Here is a 22,945-nt window from a genome sequence, read left to right as displayed (position 1 = left end):
GCCAATAAGTCTGGTGCCAGTAGCAGCAACAGCAAATACCACCACCTTTGCTGCTGGGGCCTGCTCTTTAGAGTAGGTAGGGGCTTGTCTGATTCTCTTCCATCCCCACAGCCCCCTTTCTCTGCTTAGGTCCCCTGAGACTCCTGCAGGAAAGAGAGGGGACAGAATGACAGACAAATCAACAATGATTGTCCTTTATATGTGAGTAGTTCTTATAGTTCACAGGGCCCATTTGCTTTTCTTTCAAGTGTGTCTAGCAACAGCCCAGGAAGTCTGGCAGGTGTCAGTTTCTTCATGTCACCAATAAGGAAGCCAAGGCTCAGAAGATACTTCTGGGGGCACCTAGGTGGCTCAGTCGGTTAAGTGTCTGACTTCAGCTCAGGTCGTGATCTCACGGTTTGTGAGTTCGAGCCCCATGTCGGGCTCTGTGCTGACAGCTGGGAGCCTGGAGCCTGCTTTGGATTCTTTGTCTCCTTCTCTCTCTGCTCCTCCCCAACTTGTGCTCTGTCTCTCTATGTCTCAAAAAATAAATAAATGTAAAAAAAAATTTTTTTTAATAAAAATTAAAAAAAAAAAGACACTTTTGGCCCCAGGTCACACCACTGGGAAGTGACCCTCGAGCCAGAAGGTCTGCCATGTGGCCAGCAAGGGACAAGGAGACCTTTCCTGGGTGCATGCCTGCCTAAAGGAGACCATTGGGTCTGTCAGGCTTGGAGTCATCTATTTCTGAAGGGTGGGTTACTCTTCTTCACTGTTCCTGGCTAAAGTTGCCCCTGTGGGTAGCCTCTGCACGACCCCAACCAGCCTGCCACCCTGCTTCTGGCCCTGGGTGAGAGGAGGATGGGGGTAGAACTGATGCAGTTTCTCCTCCCACCTGCTAGGGAGCCTCCCTCACCCCTGCCTCCATCCTGGGCAGAGAGCCTGGGCTGAGAGGAGCCTCACAGGGGGTCCACACCCACTCCTTGGAGGGCCTGCCCAGCCCCCAGGTCCTGTTCCAAGCCCAGTAGCTGCAGCAGAGCAGGAGGAATGTGCTAGTTCCCTGCCAGAGGGGGAGGGTGCTTCCAGCTTGGCAGCAGCCCACCCTCAGGAGTGGGGACACAAAGCGGGCATTTAGGGCATCCTCAAAGGCAGCCCAGACCACGAGACTGGGAGCAGCTCCAAGGTCTCCTCCCTGAGAGGAATGATAAACACCAAAGTCCTCCTTGCCCTCCCTCCCACCTCCCGCACCCTGGTCAAAGAATGGGCTGGGTGGACAGGCGGTCTGAGGGGTAGAGCCCAGGAGCTTGCATGTCTGCCAGCCAGGAGAAGCTTGGAGAATGGAAGGTTTTTTCTGTTCACAGAAGCTGATCCTCCCAGCCAGGGAACATGCTGTTAGCTTGGGGAGCTGCGCTAACATGAAGTGTGGGGCCCTCTCCCGTTAGGAAAAGGGAATGTCCAGGCCAGCTTGGAGGTAGTGGCTTCTGCAGGGACCATGGAACATGAAGGCTAAGCAAACTACCACAGTTACCACAGTGCTGCCTCCTGCTGCAGGGGTGAGGGGGGCACTGGCAGGAGTGAGAACACCCTGGACAATAGTGGTCTTCCAGGGCCCAGGGGCCAAGTGATGAACATCAAGCCCTTGCCCCCACCCCTGCCTGTTCCCGGGGCCGGATCAGGAAACTTCCCTCCCTCAGCCTCACCATCCAATCTCTCCCCAGGTCTGGTCCAGCCTACCTTCTCAAGCTTACCAAACCTACTTCTCCATCCCCAGTCCAAAGTCGTGGTCCAGATACTGCCATCTCTTCTTGGGGTGCCTTACCAGCCTCCTAACTGGTTTCCCAGCCCCCACCCAGTCTCATGCCTGCAATTCCCCCTGCGCTGGTTCTGTCCCTGTGCTTCTCAAATTCCTTCAGTGATTTCCCCTCAGGAGAATGTCGAAGCTTCTTAGAATGACTTCCCAAACCCTTTGGGGGCCAACCCTGGCTTCTTCAACAGCTTCATTTCCTCCCATATCTCTTGTGCTTCTGGACCTTTGCATATGCTGGTCCCTCTGTCAGAAGTGCCTCCCCTCTTTCTTCACCACAATAACACATTCAAGGCTCACTTTGGTATATTCCTTCACCCAGCACCAATTGCTGGTATGACTGTCAGTCTTCCCCATTAGACTGTGAGCCCCTTGAGGGAAGTGACTATATCTTAGTCATCTTACTTCTTTCACATCTGGCAAAGAGCTCTGCATTGAATAGGTACTTAAATGTTTGCTGATTGAGTGAGCAAAGGAACAAATAGCCAGATTACTTACAGGAGCCATGTCCCACTGCAAACAGATCATTGTACTTTGGATTCCTGCAAAAGAAATAGGAACCCATTGGCCCAGGAAATGAACATGGCTTTCCTGTGGACATGAGCGTTCCCATGAATACTGGTGCCTAACTATGCTGCAGATATCTACTGTTGAGTGTTGAGACCTGGGATAATCCCACAATCCCTTAAGAATCCCAGTCTCATTTTTTTTCTATAATGCTACGTGTCATCCTCAAAGTAGTTAAGTGCAGTAGAAGTGCCGTGCTCGGGGCTTGGCACCCAGCAGGCGCTCAGGGGCTCCGGGTTTGCTGCAATGTCTACACTCACCAGCAGAGGGCGGTGACGGCCAGGCGCTTGGCTTTGTCATTTTGGAATTTCCAGAGCGGCAGCAGAGTACCCTCCTGGTCTCGGTATTCGTCGGCAGCATCCTCATAGTACTTAAAATCTTAAACAAACATAGGCTGAATTAGCCCTAGGACTGCCATTTTATGGCAAGCCCAGGTCCGCCACTTTCTGTCTGTATCTCCTTGGCCCAAACAATCAGACTCTTTGTGTTTCAAAGTGAGAACAGTAATAGTACCTATCTCAAAGGACTGTTGTGAGGATTAAATGTTAATATATGTAAAGTACTTAGAAAAATACCTGGCACCTAGTAAGCTCTCTATACGTGTTATTGTTACTGTCATCCCTGTTGTTGGAGGCAAATTACAATAAAGTAGCCACGTCCTCATAGATAAAATCCCAGGTTTGTCCGTCCTTATATCTGCGGCTAAACCCCACTATGGTGAAGCTTCTTGGATCCCTGATGGGTTCTCTGAACTTAAGTTCATCTCCAGCCCTAAATTGTCTCTACCTCCCATTTCCTCCAATTTAGGCAAAAGCTCCATCTGTCCTTCCACTTGTCTAAGCCAGAAACGTGAGTAATCCTTGACTGATCTCTCCATCATCCCTCATATTTTCCTTCTGACTACTTTTAATCCATTCACTTCTCTCCAAACCCATAGCCACTGCCCAGGCCCCAAGAGCCATTGCCTGGATTATTACACCATCCTCCTAACTGGTCTGCCCACCTCCAGTAACTCCTCCTCCAGTCCATGCTCCACAGAGCTACCTGAATGCAAATAAATAAATCACCTCACCACACTACCTCCTTCAACCCACTGAAAATCCCCCAATGGCTCCCCTTGCACATGGCTCCGTGGTCAAACCAAGGCTCCAGACCATGACTTCCATGTCATTTCCAGCCAGGTGTTCACATAACCTCTGTATCAGTGTCTGAAATGTCCTGCTCCTTCATCTTCCTGGCAAACTCCTATTCATTGAAGATCCAGATTAAACTCTTTCTCCTCTATGAGGCCTTCACTTTCTTGTTGAGCAGAATTCATTTCTTCCTCCATTCCAGCCCTGTCTCTACTAAAATGTCTGTCATGCTGTGTTGCTTCTATTTATCCTTTTGGTTGTCTCTCCTACCAGACAGCTCCTGGGGAGCAGGAAGCATGTTATATTCATCTCTCGACTTGCAGTGCCTAGCACAGGGCCAGCCATAGAGCAGACACCCAATGACTGTTCAAAGAGTGCAATGAAATAAATCAACAGAAGTGAAAAGTTTCTGTCTTTTTTCCAATCAAGGGTAACCCATTAGAAAACTAATCCTCTCATCCAACACGGTCAAGGACATGCCCAGGCACTGCCCCCCAGCCTTGAGGTTGTGGGACTACATTCAAACCTCAAAAATGTCTCAGAATAAAAAAAGACTTGAGTGATCAGAGGCATGAGCCTTGATCATATCAGAGATCCCTGAGCTTAGGCTATCTTTGAAAATACTTCATTTCAGAAGGAGATTAATTGGTAATACTTCTCTGTTTTCACTTCTTCATGATTACACTTTCCCAAAGGGAAAAGAGTATGCAATTAAAAAAAATCAAAGTTCAATGCATTTTTATGTGATTGTGTTCTTACAAATGAAAAAGGTTCACCAAGGCCAATTTCTCCATGGATATTAATCGTGTTTGCAGCCCTTTGGTGGGCTGGTTGCAGAGGCTGGGTTTCAGGAAACCAAGCTTCGTGAGTGACAAATTCATTCACAGCTGCTGTGTACTTTGACAGCTTTGAAAAGCACTCAAGGTCGTTTTCCAGCCTGAATGATAACAAGGGGGCTTGTTTAGGCTTCTGGTCTTGGCAGCCCTGGTTTCTATGTCCCATGGGTGAGCAATGAGCATCAAGTCACCAAGAAGAGCCCTAGGCTGTCAGCAAAGGAGACCAGCCAGCAACAAGGAGCTGCCAACTTTGGGGAGGCAGCTGCTCCAAATAAATGCACAACCTCTTAGGGAAATACAAGCCACTTGGGAATGTGCTGTTCATGCCATGGGAAGGATTCTGTTTCCCTGGCTCTGTCAAAGACACCAGAATTTCCCAGGCCCCCAGGATTTAAGCGTTTCTGAATCAATCTCTTTCTTCACTTCATCACTAATTAATCACCAGCATAGACTTATTGAATTTTTTTTTTTTTTTGAAAAGTCTCTTCCAGCCCAGTGGCTCTGTAGCTTTGTGATGAAGTGCTTCAGCTATGGATCTAAGGGGCTGTGTTCAAGTCCTGATTGTACCACTCATTTGTCATGCTAGCTACTATTTTGAACAAGCAGCGATAGCCCAAATCTATCACCTATAAAATGGAGATAATAATGGAATTCACCTGACAGTGTGTCTGTCAGGATGATATAAAATAATACAAGTAAATTGCACAGCACAATGCCCAGTACATAGGCCATTCCCAGTGAATGCTGGTGCTGGTTTTTCACTCTTATAGCTGTTTCCTTTTCTCCATTTCCCGGAAAAGGTGTGGTGAGGCCCACTCCACCCCACACCTGAACCTCATTTTTGTCTCTGTCCCTGTATTCTGTCCAATTGCATCCTTCTCCAGACATACTCTCACTGGGCTGTGTTCCTGCCTGGACAGAATCTTTGAACTGTCTGCAGAAAAATCTCAGATTCCCTGAGATATTCCAGGCCCTTCATTAACTGCCTCCAATCACCTCTGTAGCCTGAGCTTTCACTACTTTCTAAGAAACCCCTGTTTGAATCATTGAGCCTGCTGCACTCTATCCCCAGAGACCAGTCCCATTCATTTTTACCACCGAGTCACTGCTTTTGCTGTCCCTTGCCCAGAACATCTGCCCTTCTGCTAGTCTACTCACACTCTGCTTATCCCTTGGCACCTAGCTTAGCCCTCCCTACAGCCTTCCTTGACTGTTGCCACTCATCCCTCATTTCTCTTCTTCCATTCTTGAGGATCCCCAGAGCAGTTTCAGTCTGCATTCTAGCATTTATATTATCTCCAAGCTGGACACAGTAGAGAAAGAGCACAGAATTAGGAAACTCAAGACCTAGATTTGGGTCCTCTCTGCCATTCAGCAGCCAGGTAGACTTGCCCTTACCTGCCTCTTGTGTAAAGTAGGGGTAATACTCTCTGCTCTGCCTAACTCCCCGACTGTTGCGAAGATGACATTGGATCACTAATATGTAAGTTTTGCTGCACTATTGTCAGATATCATCACTATACCCATTTTTCTTATTCCATTGTTTGTAGTTGACCTGTGTGTGTCTTGTCTCCCTAGTGACATCCAGAGGAGGAAGGGATTAGTTTTTCTCCTCTTGCACCCCTATAGTACCTAGCATGGGACACTCAAATACTTGCCTTGTATGAGGAATTTTTAATACAGGCAGTAATAGTAGTTGCCAGCACTTCAAATCTTACCTTGAGCAACATCATCATAAGTGTTCTGGTTGACCATCCGCTCCACGATTTTAGCAGCCTGAGTCACTTTGGTGATGTCATCACTCTGTGGAGATACAGAGGCCACAGGCCCTCTTAGCTAGCACCTGGAAAGGTTATGTCTTGAGCCACAGCCCAGACTTGGAATTTTCTCTCTGACACCACCCACCCCGGATAGCTCTGTAAAGATATCTCTTCATGCCTCCAAAGCCAGATCACCTCACCACCCCCTTTGGGGAATGCCCAGCTCTTAAATGGCACAAGGAGTTTGCACTGCCATACTTGGCTCCTGGGTACAGCCTGTCTTGTACTCTTTCATTCTGAACTTGTTCTGGAGAAGGCATATCTCAGAGCACAACACAAGACACTGAATAGTATTGAATGGGAGAGCAGAAAATGGGAGGTAGGAGGCTTCTTTAGTGGAGACAGAGAGGTTTTATCATCTCAGGCAATGCCAAAGACTCTCATTAAAGCCTCAGAGAGCTTCTGGTCCAACAGATATGCTTGTATACAGGGAGTAAAAGGCAGAAATGACTCCTAATCTAAGGCCTTGCCCACTGCAGGAAGAAACCAGCTGAGTGGGCAACCCTTGAGGAGCTTCAGAGCACCAGGCCCATGGCTGTTGAAAATGAGATTTACTAGCAGTGCCAGCATCAGGCAGTGGTTAAGAGAATGGATTCTGGAGCCACACAGACCTTCATTCCCTTCCTATCCCATGCATTAGGAAGGAGCCAGTTGGCAACTTTAGGTAAGTTACTTAAATTCTCTGAGTCTTAGAGTACACATGATACAGCGGGGATGGATAATGCCACCTGCATCTGGGGTCATTGTGCTATACTAGCAACTATACATAATCTTGGGTTCTCACAACAATCTTACAAAGTAAGATCATTAGGATGTCTTTACAGATGAGGAAACAGGTTAGAAAAACCTAGCTAATAAGTAGCAAAGCCAGGATATAAACTCAACTCTGTGGATTCCAGGTCCCATGCCCTCGGGCCCACACAGAAAGCCAGTCCCTCACCAGTCTGACCACCTTTGCATGGTCCTGGCAGTCTCCAGGTTCCAGATGTGTGGTGGACCACTGCCTCCCTTGTTCTGGATACTATACTACTTGAGAAGACATAGCTTTTTATTGGTTCTGACTAAATTTGTGGCCTCTCAGACCTTTCTGCCATTCCCATCCTAATCTTTCAGATCATACAAGCCTGCATTCATTTCTGTATATTCATCCAAATGATTAATGAGACAGAAATCTGAGATCTATCATTGCAGACTTTCCTACAGGGTATCATAGAGTTATTCTGCTTTCCCCCTCCCACTCACTTGAGTTTTATACCAATCTCGTCAGATGCAGGTCTCTGAGAAAGGGGTGTCACTCTGTGCATGCACTGGGCCTGAGCAAAAGATCACTCTGTTCTACAGATAGCCAGGGCCAGTACTTGAGATTCCCAGTTAAAACTCAATTCCCTTGCTTACAGGTTTCATACTAAGGTATTCACTGATGTTGGGGGGTATCTTATATCCCACAATGTTATGCCTTCACTGTAGCTTCTTGGCCCAGAGAACTGAGCTCTGCCTGCATCACAGCCTTCAATGTCAACCAAAGCTGGAAGAAATTGCAGTCCTACTTCCCTGGACATATTAGACACCAAGTCTGATATACATGTTAGATCCCAAGGGCTTAGACCCAAGGACAATTTTCACTTTCAGCCACAGGGATATTTCTTTTCTTCTCTGGGTTCTGGTGGCTGCAGTTAAAGTTTCTGCAATAATAGTCCTAGCACACAGCCTATAGCCAAACCCTTGATGGATCTTCAAGTGAAACTTGACCCAGGCTAACACCCTCTCTGAAGCTCCTAACCTCTAGGGAATAGTACAGGGGAAGTCAAGGGTCTGGACAGGGCAACCCATGGGACAGGGACTTCATCTTTCACTTCAGAGTTCCAGTACTCAGCATGATCATGATCACAAGTGCTTGGTCTGTAATTGAATGAAATGGAATTGGGGCAGTTTACATTAAGCCAAAGCAGGGAACTCTTAAAACTCCCAGAAAATGTGACTTTTATCAGGGACATGTAATTGAGTGGAAGTGGGCATACCTCAGACAAAGGAAGCAAAACTTACTTAAACTCATCTGGCTTCCATAGCAAAATCGCTTGCCGGAGAGCTGTCTGGGAGCTCTCCAGGGTGCTGAACCCAGACCTCATCTTTCCCATCCTATTACAGGTCAAACACATCCATACTGGGACTCTGGCTCCTGATTCAGCTTTCTTTCTGTTGAAAGGACAAATGTGGCCCTTCAGCATCTCTCTGTGGTGATCTTCTTTGTGGGGACCTATCACTATAACTTCCATAATGATCCCCAAACCTACGCTGGCTATACTCACAATGAGCCCCACAAAATAGACCTCTATAATGACTCCTATTATGTTTCTTCATGGTAAATCCATCCCAGAGTGGCCACACCCATCAGCCTGAACATGCTGGTGTCTGTGATCAGCCCTGACTTAGCACCTGGCCCATAAGACTCACCTAAAAGATTGAGCACAAATAACCCAAGGACTGAAGGTCAAAGAGCAAATCACTCTCCAAAGCCCCATGACCCCTTGCTCAGGGAGGTGGTGCCTTATTATCACATCCCACCCCATCCTGAGAAGACTCCTGAGCTCTTTCAGGGTGTGCATTGGGCTTTCAATAACATTCGTGTCTTCTGTTGCCGCCTAGCCCCCAAACCCTGAATCCTTGCTGGCCTCCAGACCTATATAAGATTGGGAAGAGGTGTAGAATGCCAGAGGCAGCTGTGGCTCTCTTCAAACCTTCCTACAAGGAAAGAACTATTCATATTTCAACATTAGCTCCCCACCTAAGGTCTGTAAAGTCCTTCCAGATAGCCAGGCTTCTCTCTACTAAGAGACCAAGATCCCACTCAGTCATTCTCTGTGACAGATCCATGGGAAACCCCACCAAACCTGGGACTCCATAGATGTCATCTTCCTCATGGCTATCTTCCCCATTTTTTTAGCCACTGGTGTCTTTGCCTTCTCTTTCTCTTTGGTCTTTTCCTGCTTCTCAAGCTCCTCTACATAGGCGTCGTAGATCTCCCACTAGGCAAGGGCAAGATGAGAAGGTTCATTGCAGGGCAAAATCTTCACCCAGCCAGCTTCTATTCAGCTTTTAGAGCTTGAGAAATAGGTTATGTCAGGCCCTGTCACATGCCTCTATAGCATCCTCTACTTGGCCCACTGTATGTATTCAATGTCTGTCTTCTGTGCTGTCAGCTCTAGGACAGGAATGAAGGAATTCTCAGGGCAGTTCTGGGATGGGCTTTCCACCCTGCAGCTCAGGGGCTCAGTTATCAGCTGGAGATCAGTATTGCTGCAAACTACAAATCCTACTAGGCAAAACAAATGGGCAAATATCAAGGTGGATCACATTTTTCTTGGTGATTTATAAGGCTCTGAACTAGGAAATTTAAAAAATGTTTCCTCCATGGAGATGTGATAAACTTTCTAGTTCATGTTTGGCTAACTACAGCACTGACCACACCTTCTGAGCATAAAAAGATAAACAAAAAGTAAGGGAACTCCTGCTAACTGCATCTGACAGCAAGAGAAGCCCAAGGATCATAACAAAGGAAGCAGCAAGGATATGGGGGGAAAAACCCAGATCACTGTGTGCTCTCCAGAGTTGGGCAGTCACTGCCACCTGGAGGCCAGATAGACACACCTTATATTAACAATTCACCATGGGCCAGTACTCCACACCACAACATAATTCAATGTTTGTTATCTCATTCAGAGCCTTCCAACAGCCCTGCAAGGCTGCTTGTTGTCCTCGCTTGACAGAGAAATAGAAATTGAAGCATGAAGGGTGACACGGTTTGCCCAGGGTCTTACAGTATGAGCAGCAAAGTTGGAGCCTGAGCTCAGGTCTCCTGGCACCATATCCTGCTCAAATCAGCATGGCTATCCAGTAGAATTTGAGGGGGAAAGAGGGTCTGCAGGAACAATTAAGACTGCTGGAAGGACAGATTAGAGTGCTAACACTTCAGAGTCAGCATGGGGTGACTATAGAGAGTTGGAAGCCATGCCTATTTCCCTCTTTGACAGTCTTGCCCCTGAGAGGCATGTGGCTGATCCACAGCTCACTAGGTGGGGACCTACTGTCTAATATGCCTGATGTTCAGAGCCTGGACAAGGAGCATGGAGATGGATGGATGAGGAGGGCAGACTGCTAGAGGAATCTTTGACAAGGATGCATGAGGTGGAGAGGTGGGGGTGTGGTGATGACTTTTAGACTGACCCAGGGTCTCACCTGATTAGCTGTAGCCGAAAAGTTTGTCCTGGGAGGAGGTTCCATCTGGCATTCTCGGTCCTAGTGAACAATGACAACAAGAAACCAACGGAGAGCCCTCAACTCCTTCTCACTTAACCCAACAGTATATCCATCCATGGGTGAAGCATTTCAGTTGGAGCAGAGGGAGGGATGGGACACAGAACTGGAAAGTAAAGAGGGGCTGAACAAAGGATGAAATGATGCAGTGAAAGCCTACATTTTCCTTCTAAGCTTCCTTCAGAAGACTAAGCTAGAAATAGGGGGCAATGAAGCCTGATTTTGCCAGTTCAACTTAGTGGGGGTTAGGCTGGGCTCTGGCCAGCCTTTAGATGCAAGACACAGAGGTCATCCCCTGGCAAGCTACTGGACTAATATCCCTCACCCTGAAAAGACTTCTCCCTAATACTGGGGCCTGTGGCTCCACCATGGGAATGCACTCCCTCCTCATTGTGTATCACCCAGATTACTGAATAGGGAGTACACAGTGTGATTAGAATCTGCCATAAACCCACCATGTAGACTTCTGCCCTCCATTCACAGATTCATTTCTGTAAAACACTGTCTTACATATGTGAGTCTCTCCCCTGAAATCCTGAGAGATTCTTTCAGCCTGTACTCAGGGTCCTCCATACTTATGAGCCAGGGAGCTTTTCCAGCCTTTTCTAGTTAGTCTATCACAGAGACCATCAACTTCAGTCAAACTGGCTCTTAGTCCTGCCTCCCTGGCACATCTGGCCTCTCCTCTCTCCCCCAGATCTTGACCTCCTCTTCGAGGCCCTTACATGTTTCAGTCTCAGTTGAAGGGCTCCAGATTCCTTGTTACCCACTCTGAACTCCCATGAGGATGGCTTATAAGGACTGAACACATGCTTCAAGCTCTCCTCAGAGAATTTAACTGTGGTGCATGCCTGTCACCCTTCCAGGCCAATTGCTGCTGAGGCTGGAGTCAGGCCTGTTCCTTTCCTGCCATGCACAGTACAGAGCTGTGAGGTAAAGGGGCTGGGGTGGGGCTTCTCTACCCGGAGAGGGTTGTTTAAGGTCTGTGAGGCCCTCTCACTGAAGTTGAACTGGTTGGTGAGCTTTCGCTCCTTGGGCTGCTGAGGAGTCATCAATTCTTCTTCAGTCACTTTTTCAGCTGCCTGGAAAAAAAGACCCATAGGATCAGGGCTCAGCTGTGACAAGAAAATGGTGGGGAGTCAGGAGTGGGGAGAAGTCATGTCTTAGGATAGGATAGAAGAGGGAGAGGGTGATGATGCCAGAGGCATTGGCACCTGCAGCCTCTAACATCTCACCTTCAGCCCCACCCCATAACAAGTTACCCCTGAAACTTCCATCCACAGCTAGAGCTGGAAGGGGAGAGATGGGAACAATATTATACTGTACCTCAGCTGCAGGCATATCTATTTGACTCCCAGCTGCAGTTTCATCTTCAGCTTCAGATTCCTTAGGCTCTTCTTCTTCAAGGATTTCAGTTTCTGAAATCACCACCTTGGTGGACTCCTGAGAACCTTGGTAGGATATTGCAGATGAACCCAAAGTCCAGGCCTCCTCCCCCATCCCCTGGTAGGGCAAGGCTTTCTTGGTTCCTGCTTTTGAGACCTCACCTACTCCAGGGTTCTCATGGGTTAACTCCCAGACCTATCCAGGACAGCCAGCTGTTGGACTTTATGTAAGTAGAGGCTCTGCAAAGTTATGGCTTAGTGATCTGCTCCCTAGGGTGACCACAGAAAGGGGACGAGGCTCTGGGCTGTAGCATCAGGCTGACCCTGAGGCCTACCTGCTGCTAACTCATCACGGTAGTGCTGCCGTCGTCCTTCATCCGAGTCTTTAGGGATCAGGTTCCCAACCTGGCTGAAGTGAACTGCCAGTTGGTTCACAACGCCAATAAACTTATATGTGCCTTCCTAAGAGGAGAGAAGACTGGGTAAGACCAAAAGTCCTGAAAAGGGCTGCTGGAGTCAGAATGTAGTCTGCCTTCATTCTATAAGGCTTAACGTGGCCCATCTGTTAACGATATATATAGATCTCATCAAATCCTCAGTTAACCTGAAGTTTTCATTGCATTGCAGCTTAAAGAGGAGGAAAATGAAATAAAAATTTTAAAAATTCTCATAAAAGACATATTTTTAAATATCTTTTCTTTCCAACTTTGAATGGCCCTGGATTTGTCTATCACTGGCTCTTACATCCATGCCAAGCAATCCTGGTATACCTGTTTCATCACAGATTTGAGGCAGGTCATGCATAGTCCTCAAACATACCTGGCCTGGCCTACTCTGAACAGTATTTAGTGAATGTGAGGGCTGGATAGATCCTCAGAGATACCAAATCTCCAATTCCCCTGTTTCCATACAAAAGGCCACAGATAGCTAGAAAATGTTTGAGTTTGGCACTTGTCCAGTTTATAAAATGTCCAGAAAATGAAAATCAGGGCTAGTCTTAAAGTCTAGGTAACCTTGTTCATTTCTTCTTCAACAACTAATTTTTAAACAAATACAACATGCCAAGTATTTTGTTTTAATTTTTTTAATGTTTATTTATGTTTGAGAGAGACAGAGCATGAGCAGGGGAAGGGCAGACAGAGAAGGAGACACAGAATCCAAGGCAAGCTCTAGGCTCCAAGCTGTCAGCACAGAGCCCGATGTGGGGCTCAAACCCACGAACTGTGAGATCATGACCTGAGCCTAAGTCAGATGCTTAACCAACTGAGACACCCAGGCACACCAACATGCCAAGTATTTTCTAGGTTCCAGAGACATAAAGCTTAACAAAAGCAGATATGATCCCTGCTTTCACAGGGCCTATTAGTCTGGTTCTTCTAGACAGCCTCCATATTGACAAGCATCTTAGTTGTACTGTTGACTTTGAGACCAAGGTTTCCTTCCTTCTTTCAAAATATATCTTCCCAGCCCTTTTAAAGTCACATAGAATATTGTTGTATTTGTATGACACACTAGGGTAAACTCACTGGAGAGGAAACCAGCCCATGGGCTCCAGCTGTATCAAACCCACCTGCCTCTGGAGAGCTGAAAGAATCACTATTTCTGCACATAGGTTGGGACACTCTGCCTTAAAAAGTCATCACAAAGCCCTTCTTCTCTCAGTAATTCAGATGGATGGGAAATGAAACAGTGCAGTTATTAAAAGCATGGTCTATGTTGGTGGGCAGAATGGATTCAAATCCTGATTCCTTCCCCTATTTTCTGCATGACCTTGGGCTTAACCACTCTAAGCTTTATTTTTTTCATATGTAATATGAAGATAATAATATCTAATTTTTAGGATAGTTATAAGTATTGAAAATAATGAAAATAATTTATTTATTACTGTTTAAAAAATATTAGATAGAGCATGAGCCTGAGAAAGGGGCAGAGGGAGAGAGAGAGAGAGAGAGAGAGAGAGAGAGAGAGAGAGAGAGAATCATAAGCAGGCTCCACACTCTGTGCAGAGTACAACGCAGGGCTCAATCCCATGACTCTGGGGTCATGACCTGAGCTGAAATCAAGAGTCAGATGCTCAACCAACTAAGCCACCCAAGTGCCCAGAAAATAATTTATTAACAGTGTCTGACACGTAATAAGTACTGAATAAGATTTCAAGGGAGATTCATTATGGAATTTTTTATATCTCTGGAAAATTCCATGTAAAATTTCAAGGTTCTGGTCAAAGACCAGAGTTTAAAGGTGATCTCTCTAATAGCAGAGAAGCTTTTGGAATGTAGCAAGTCATTGCCAAACCAAGGAGCACCTAGAGGCCCCTATCCCAGAGGGGATGACTTACTTTGAAGCTGTACCTGACGACGTTCTGGGGTGCATGTGGGTTGTTGGCTGTCAGAATGCGGGTGAACTCCTCCTTTAGCTCCTAAGGGAGAGAAATACCAAGAAATACCAAAGGCCCACACCTCTTCTGAGATTTGGGAGGGTTCCTCAGGGTGTCAGCAGACATCTCACACCCAGGTTCTGTGCAGGCTCCTAATCAGTACTATGAAAGAACACATCTCTGAGGGTAGAGAAGGTAGAAAGGGCAAGGGCAGGATGCTGCTCACTCACCGCATCAGTCAACTCCAGCTGGTCAGGGGGTCTAACTGTGGCTTTGGACTGGGCCCATTCATCTGTTCCTTCTCCCACTTCAGTCCCTGAATCTTCATCCTGGACAACAACCTCACATGAGGATCAGCAAGCAGTGCTCCCCCTTCATTCACAAATCCTCCCAGAAGCCAAGCTCTGCCCCTGATAAGTAGAATACAAAATGCACAACAGACCACTCATGGAAGAGTCCAAAGGAACTGCTTAGGTCAGAGTTCTCATTGCCTGGAAGATCTTGGCCATGTCAGTCCTGGGGGTCAGTACTTATCTGGAACATTGTGGTGGGCCTTTCGAGCCAGAAGTGAGACCAGAAGTGGCCCCTCCCTATTCTCTCCCATACAGCCTGGAACCTAATGGTCAGGACCAGCTGCCAAAGGCAGGGCTTTATGCAAAATGAAAGGACATCCAGCTGTTATTTAAGATGCTTCAGCTCCGATTCATATTTTATCTTCCAATTTGCCACCTTATGGTTACTCTTATGGCAACACTCTCAGTACTTGGTAACTTTAAGCCTCAGAGTCTCATCAGATCCTTAGAGCAAAAAAATCAAGGACTAGAAGTTTTTCCTTTCTGTAATAGACAGTTAAACACCTTGCCGAAGTGGCCCATGATGTATTAAAAAAAACTCACCCTTGTTAGCAAAAATATGCGAAATAAAAGAGTGCAATTCTTCACTATAAAACTGTTGAAAACTAAAACAACAACAACAACAACAACTACTAAAACCCAAAACGAAGATACCACTCAATCAAACAAAACTAATCCAGTGGTGGTGACATTGTGGGAAAATTGCTACCCATAAATTAGCGCAAACTTTCTAAAGAGCATTTTGGAAATATTTACCAAAAACCTAATAAGCATTTATTCTCTGTGACTGAAGTTTCTATGTATAGGACTTTATATTAAAGAAATAACCAAGGACATGCCCAGAGATTTAAATGCATGAATGTTTGCTGGAGAATTGATCATAATAATGAAAAAGAGGAAATATCTAAGTGTCCAACAATGGGGCATGGTTGAACAAATTACAGTATAGCCTTAAGGAACATATGGTAAAATATTATACAGTAATTTTAAATGATGCTATAAAAGTATGTTTATTGGCAATGGAAAGCACTCTAAATATATTATGTAAAAAGCAGATTATAAAGTAACTTACAGTTTGATTCCATTTAAAAACAGGGGTGCCTGGGTGGCTCAGTCGGTTAAGTGTCCAGCTTTTGACTTTGCCTCAGGTCATGATCTCATGGTTTATGAGTTCAAGCCCTGAATCGGGCTCTGCGCTGACAGTGTAGACCCTGCTTGAGATTTTCTCCCTCTCCCTCTCTCTTCCCCTCCCCTGCTTGTGCTTTTTCTCTCTCAAAATAAATAAACTTAAAAATAAATAAATACACATAATTTTTATATATGCACAGAAATATCCGAGAGAGTATAACATCATGTGTTAACTAAGAGGTTTTCAATAATGGTGGGTTTAAGGGTGATTTTTTTAAAAAATAGGCTTCACACCCAGCCCAGAGCCCAATACGGGGCCTGAATTCAACCCTGAGATCAAGACTTGAGCTGAGATCAAGACTCAGCCGCTTAACCGACTGAGTCACTCAGGTGCACCTAAGGGTGATTTTAATGGTCTTTTTGCCCATTTGAATTTTCTAAAAAAGATATAGCTAATATTTTCAACAGAAAACAATGCTATTAGCATCTTGATGAGAGCCTTCAGTGGGCTCAGCACTTACTCTCTTCCTGGCTCCTCTGCCTATGTTGATGCTCTGAAAGAAAGAACAGAAACAAGAGGTAAGTCATTGGCAAATCTCTGTGGGAATATCAGAAACAGTATTACAGGGAGGCTTCTTCCCAGAGATCTCAAAGACACTGGACATTGAGCTTTCCCAAGTCTTAAAAGTGGTCCTCTTAGTGGCAACATGTGCTTCTTACCCCAGTCAAGGAGGCCCTGTATCTGAGGCAATCCCATTCCAGTGTCAGTGCCACTGACCCATGAAAAGCAACCAGGTAACTTAGCACTGGGCATTTCTTATTTGCAACTAGTTCCACAAACATTTTTAAAAAGCATATTCTAAGTGCTCAGCTCTGTACTATGCATTAAGGAGATTTCGAGGTCAAATTATATTTATAAATACTTGTTTGGGATGAATGTAAGCTCTTTATAAGCAGGTGCTTTGTTTTATACACTGCTGAGAATATAGTAAGTGTTCAAATACTTATTTTTTTCCCCCAGAGTGAACATAATCCTTTATTTCAAGGTGATTCTTTTTTTTCTATAATTCATTTTTTACAATTTACATCCAAGTTAGTTAGCTCATGGTGCAATAATGATTTCAGGAGTAGGTTCCCTAAGCCCCTTATCCATTTAGCCCATCCCCACACACACAACCCCTCTGGCAACCCTCTGTTTGTTCTCTATATTTAAGAGTCTCTTATGTTTTGTCCCTCTCCCTGTTTTTATATTATTTTTGCTTCCTTTCCCTTATGTTCATCTGTTTTGTATCTTAAATTCCTTATATGAGTGAAGTCATATGATATTTGTCTTTCTCTGACTAATTAATTTCACTTAGCATAATACCCTGCAGTTCCATCCACATAGTTGCAAATGCAAGATTTCATTCTTTTTGATTGCCAGGTAATACTCTATTATATATATATATATATATATACACACACACACATACACCACATCTTCTTTATCCATTCATCCATCGATGGACATTTGGGCTCTTTCCATACTTTGGCTATTGTTGATAGTGCTGCTATAAACATTGGGGTGCATGTGTCCTTTCGAAACAGCATCCCTGTATCCCTTGGATAAATACTTAGTAGTGCAATTGCTGGGTTGTAGGGTAGTTCTATTTTTAACTTTTTGAGGAACCTCCATATTGTTTTCCAACTGGCTGCACCAGTTTGCATTCCCACCAGCAGTGCAAAAGAGATGCTCTTTCTCCACATCCTCACTAACATCTGTTGTTGCCTGACTTGTTAATGTTAGCCCTTCTGACAGGTGTGATGAGGTGGTATCTCAGTGTGTTTTTGATTTGTATTTCCTGGATGATGAGTGATGTTGAGCATTTTTTCATGTGTTGTTTGGCCATCTGGATGTCTTCTTTGGAGAAGTGTCTAATTCAGGTCTTTTGCCCATTTTTCACTGGATCATTTGTTTTTTGGGTGTTGAGTTGGATAAGTTCTCTATAGATTTTGGATATTAACCCTTTATCTGACATGTTGTTTGCAAATATCTTCTCCCATTCCGTTGGTTGCCTTTTAGTTTTGCTGATTGTTTCCTTTGCTGTGCAGAAGATTTTTATTTTGATGAGGTCCCAATAGTTCATTTTTGCTATGGTTTCCCTTGCCTCCAGAGACGTGTTGAGTAAGAAGTTGGTGCAGCCGAGGTCAGAGAGGTTTTTGCCTGCTTTCTCCTCGAGAATTTTGATGACTTCCTGTCTTACATTTAGGTCTTTCATCCATTTTGAGTTTATTTTTGTGTATGGTGTAAGAAAGTCGTGCAGGTTCATTTTTCTGCATGTTGCTGTCTAGTTTTCCCAGCACCATTTGCTGAAGAGACTGTCTTTATTCCATTGGATGTTCTTTCCTGCTTTGTCGAAGATTAGTTGGCCATACATTTCTGGGTCCATTCCTGGGTTCTGTATTCTGTTTCCTTGATCTGAATGTCTGTTTTTGTGCCAGTACCATACTGTCTTGATGATTACAGCTTTGTAATACATCTTGAAGTCTGAGATTGTGATGCCTCCAGATTTGGTTTTCTTTCTCCAGATCGCTTTGGCTATTCGGGGTCTTTTCTGGTTCCATACAAATTTTAGGATTGTTTGTTCTAGCTCTCTGAAGAATGCTGGGGTTATTTTGATAGGTATTGCCTTGAATATGTAGATTTCTTTGGGTCAAATACTTATTGAATAAATGAAGAATGTCATCAAACCGATTAGTGATCATGATTCTGGGAAAAATGTTTTTCCTCTTTGGACCTCAGTTTCCTTGTCAGTAAAATGCATAGGATTGGATGTGATGACCTTCAGCTCTAACACACTAAAATTTTATGTTCCCAAGAGCAGCATGCTTTATTCAGCTTGATAAACATTTATTGGGCATCTATTTGTGTGTCAGGGACACACCTAAGCAGTAGGACACAGATGAAGAGAGATGAGGTCCCTACTCCAGTTTGTTCAGGGTCCATGGAGGACAGAGCAGTGTAAGAGTGTTCATCATTTACTCTCTCATTCACTCACTCACTCACTCACTCTCTCATTCAGTACTCCTTTGAAAGCCTCCTCTGTGCCAGCAACAGAGATATGTGTACCCAGGGTGCTATAGGAGTACACAGAGACACCTACTGAGCACAAGAAAGGCTCCCAGAGGTGGCTGTTTCCCAGCTGGGTATCAAAGAACAAAGAACCCAGCTGGGTTGTCTAAATGGAGAAAACATTATTCAGAAGAAGAAAACAGCATATACAAAGGCAAGAGAAGAACAGTGACAGAGCCAGTAACATATTCCACCAAACAAACAAAAACCCTGCAATATACATATATATACATATATATAATTGTTAATATATATAATCATTCATATATATATATATATATATATATATATATATATATATATAACAATAGGTGTTTCAGATGATCAAGCAAAAGGGAGATCAGTGGAGGCTAGAAATGTGACAGAAGGGTTCTTGGAAGAAGCAGGTTTAAAGTATTGAAGGAAAGGCCAAGGCAACATGGTGGCAGTACAGCACATTGGACAGAGACCTCTGTTCCCAGTTCTTGCAGGCCACCTGTATATTCTTGAGGAAGTCTCTTGGGCCTCAGTTTCCCAAATACAAAGTTAAGAGAGTTAGACTAGATGGGCTCTTACAGCTCTTACATAATATAGTCTATGGGAGAGGAGTTGATGGTGGAGAGGAGGAAAGGGATTCCAGGGAGAGGGAAGAGCATGTCTCAGCTTGGGTTAGGATTGTTATTGGTAGAGCAGGCAGCAGGATTCAGATCTCTGCCACGTTGCCAGGGTTTCCAGTGATGGAACCCTTCTCTGAGGCTAAGCTGCATAAGCCAGAAATCTGCTTTTTTTTTGAAGCACCTCTGATCCCTAAGGTAACAAGATGCAGGCGTCACAACTCCAACAGCTTTCTGGCCCACAACAGACATTGGAGGGCCAATCCCAACCCAAACTGCCAGCCTTAAATAGAAAACGAGACCCAGTTACCATTGCCCCCCTGTAAATATGTCTGTAAAACATTTATCTGGCAATAAAAGAACTGACAAGGCAATTTGAATGTAATTGTTTTTGGCAGTTGGAAATATTTCAATTAACACACTATAAAAGCCACACTATAATAAATGCAAAACAGGCCAATGAAATCAGCTGCAGTCCTGACTTCCCAACCATGGCAAAGGAGATTGAATGTCAGGCTGCCACTTTGGTCCCTTGGTCTTCCAAAAGGAGAAGCCTGAGATGGACAAGCCTGAATTCCTGGAAAGCTTTTGATGGTTCCTCCCAGAAGCCATCAAACCACAGAAGAACAAAGCCCAAACTCCCTCCCTGGCCTTCAGAACTCTATCATCTGGCCCCACGTCTCCATTCCAGCCTGCTCTCCAGCCCTTCCTGTGCTAGCATTTTGAGATGCAGCCTAGCAAGGCTACCCACATTTCCTGAGCATCGACTGTGCTTTCCCACCTCTGCACCTTTGACTTTTTTTCAAAAAATAATTTATTTATTTTTGGGGTACCTGGGTGGTTCAGTCAGTTAAGCGTCCAACTTCAGCTCAGGTCATGGTCTCGTGGTTTGTCAGTTTGGGCCCTGCATCGGGCTCTGTGCTGACAGCTCAGAGCCTGGAGCCTGCTTCAGATTCTGTGTCTCCCTCTGTCTCTGCTCCTCTCCCTCTCACACTCCATCAGTCTCTCTTTCTCTCAAAAATAAACATTAAAAAATTTTTTTAAATGTATTTATTTTTAAGTAATCTCTATACCCAACATTGAGGTCAAACTCATGACCCTGAGATCAAGAGTTGCATGTTCTTCCAACTAAGCCAACCAGGTGCCCTTGCAGTTTTGCTTTTTACTGTTTCTCTTGCCAGAAACATCATCTTCCCTCTCCCTCTCACCACTCCCACTATCTCTGCCTAACAAAACCCTACCCAACTAAACTCTACTAGTCCTTTATCTAACCCTGACATATTATCACTTTTCTTGTAACTCCCTCTACTCTTCCATTCTTCACTTTGAGTGGCTGTTGTGAGATGAAGGATGAAATGTATCCGCAAATAGATACTCTGTTATCTCTGGGTTTTGGTCTGCAAAAGGGAATAGTATTATGAAAAGAAATATAATACTGCAGTACACATTAGAGGCAGCTTGGACATTTCAGCAAAGGAGGTCTACCATTCTTATACTCTTGACCAAAGAATATCCTCTACTTTTGGATAGGTCATTCTATTTGACTGAGGGAGGATGTCTATGGAGGAATGATGCAGGAAGAGGAAATATCCCCCTACCCCCCGACAGACCACCCTATCAGTCAAATTAACCCTGATAATCAATGGGATAACAGATGTCCCAGTCTGAACTCCTTCATAATAGATCATTTTTCTATTCTCATTATTACACATTTTAGTATGAGCATCTTAAGCGAAGGAACTGGTAAAAACTCATTTCTCTTTCAGAATGAGGGCTCCCTTGCTCTTTCTTGAAACTTCTCCACCTTCATTTCCATGTCACCTCTCCAGTAATTCCTTCTTAATATCCTTGACCAGGAATATATGCTTGGAATATACCCTTGACCAGGAATATATTCTACACACTCCTCTTGGGTGTTCTTATCTCCACACAGAGCTTCATCTTCTACCTTATGATGAGGTTCAAATCTATTTCTTTTTTAAAAATATTTTTATTTTTTTATTTTTTGAGTAATCTCTATGCCCAATTCGTGGCTTGAACTCACAACCTCAAGATCAAGAGTCACACACTCTACTGATTGAGCCAGCCAGGTAACCCAAAGTTCAAATATATTTCTGTAGCTTAGACTTCTCAGAACCCCATGTTCAAAAAAATAGCAGAGTACCCAAACTCAGTATGTTTAAGAGCCAACCTCATTATGTTCTTTTTCCAACCCAATCATTATATTCTTTTTCTATACCAAATTTCCATTTCTTCTAGTGTTTCTTATCTCACTCAAGTGCATCCCCATCTACTCAGTCACCCATGTTGGAAATTGGAAGCCATCAAAGACACCTGCCTTTCCTTCTCTCCCATTAGCATCATGTTTCAAAGTCTAACAATTCTATCTCTTCAATATCTTTCATAACTATCCTCTTCATTTACACCTTCCTTAATTCAGGCCCTTACTATCTTTTGCTTACATTTGATTTCCCTGACTCCAGTTTCTCTCCACTCTAATAATTATATCATTATCATCATTCTCAGCTATTGAACACTTACTCTGGGCTAGTCATTTACTAAGGAACTTACATGCATCATCTCATTTAACCTTCAGAACCACCCTATCAGGTAAGAGCTACCATTATTCTATTTTACAGATGAGAACACTGAGGCTTAGAGAGATCACCCAAAAATGACCAGGATTTGAACCCAAACTAATCACTATCTATAAGTGATCTTCCTGGAACATTAATCCGATCATATCACTCTCCTGTTTTAAAGCCTCCAAGGGCTGCTCAATAGCCCTGAGATAAATCTCAAATTCTAACACAGCATCCACATTATCCCCTATTCTTTTCCTCCCACAGCTATGGGATGGTGATTTGACAATGAAAATTCTGGGGCACCTGGGTGGCTCAGCTGGTTAGGCATCCAACTTTGGCTCAGGTCATGATCTCACCATTTCTGAGTTTGACCCCATGTCGGGCTTTATGCTGATAGTTCAGAGCCTGGAGCCTGCTTCAGATTCTGTGTCTTCCTCTCTCTCTGCCCCTCCCTTGCTTGCACTGTGTCTCTGGCTCTCTCAAAAATAAATAAACATTAAAAATTTTTTTAAAAAGAAAATGGAAGTTCTGGTCAAGGTAACAGATGATTATTATTGCCACCTACTGGGCATTTACCTAAACTTAGATCAGTTTTGGTACATGGCCCCCTTAAAAGCATAAGCAACCCATTTGTTCCTGAGCATATTTTAGGGGTAAGGCGATAAAAAAAATTATTAAATTGCTTCCTATCATGAAGAGGTAAGATTTATAAAACAAATACATGATCAGATATACTGATGGAGCCCAAACATGGGCTCTGAAGTCAACCATACCTTGGTTTGAGTCCCCACTCTGCCACTTGTTAGTTCTATGACTTTAGGCATGTTACTTGTCTTCTCCGAACCTCAGTATCCTTATCTTTAAACTGGGCATAATGGCATCTTCTCAATCATAGGCTTGTCATGAGAATTAAATGAGTCAATGCACACAAAATGCATAGTGTGGTGCTTAGCCAGAGTTTG

General features: G+C 44.4%; 1 protein-coding gene across 2 annotated transcripts in view; it reads right to left on the bottom strand.

Annotated features, from left to right (window-relative positions):
• DNAI1 (dynein axonemal intermediate chain 1) overlaps positions 1 to 22,945 on the bottom strand; it is a 59,967-nt gene that overhangs the window by 21,144 nt on the left and 15,878 nt on the right. For both annotated transcript variants that reach the window (XM_045470105.1, XM_045470106.1), the window contains exons 2-12: positions 16,215 to 16,247; positions 14,443 to 14,541; positions 14,174 to 14,254; positions 12,171 to 12,297; positions 11,777 to 11,901; positions 11,413 to 11,532; positions 10,373 to 10,432; positions 9,028 to 9,162; positions 6,038 to 6,122; positions 2,611 to 2,728; positions 2,282 to 2,325 (exon numbers count right to left, since the gene is read on the bottom strand). In XM_045470105.1, the coding sequence (XP_045326061.1) occupies positions 2,282 to 2,325; positions 2,611 to 2,728; positions 6,038 to 6,122; positions 9,028 to 9,162; positions 10,373 to 10,432; positions 11,413 to 11,532; positions 11,777 to 11,901; positions 12,171 to 12,297; positions 14,174 to 14,254; positions 14,443 to 14,541; positions 16,215 to 16,247 (1,027 nt within the window). The remainder of the gene's footprint in view (positions 1 to 2,281; positions 2,326 to 2,610; positions 2,729 to 6,037; positions 6,123 to 9,027; positions 9,163 to 10,372; positions 10,433 to 11,412; positions 11,533 to 11,776; positions 11,902 to 12,170; positions 12,298 to 14,173; positions 14,255 to 14,442; positions 14,542 to 16,214; positions 16,248 to 22,945) is intronic.

The sequence above is a fragment of the Leopardus geoffroyi genome, chromosome D4, assembly GCF_018350155.1.
Source record: "Leopardus geoffroyi isolate Oge1 chromosome D4, O.geoffroyi_Oge1_pat1.0, whole genome shotgun sequence".
NCBI lineage: Eukaryota > Metazoa > Chordata > Mammalia > Carnivora > Felidae > Leopardus > Leopardus geoffroyi.
This window is presented reverse-complemented; position numbering and strand designations above follow the sequence as displayed.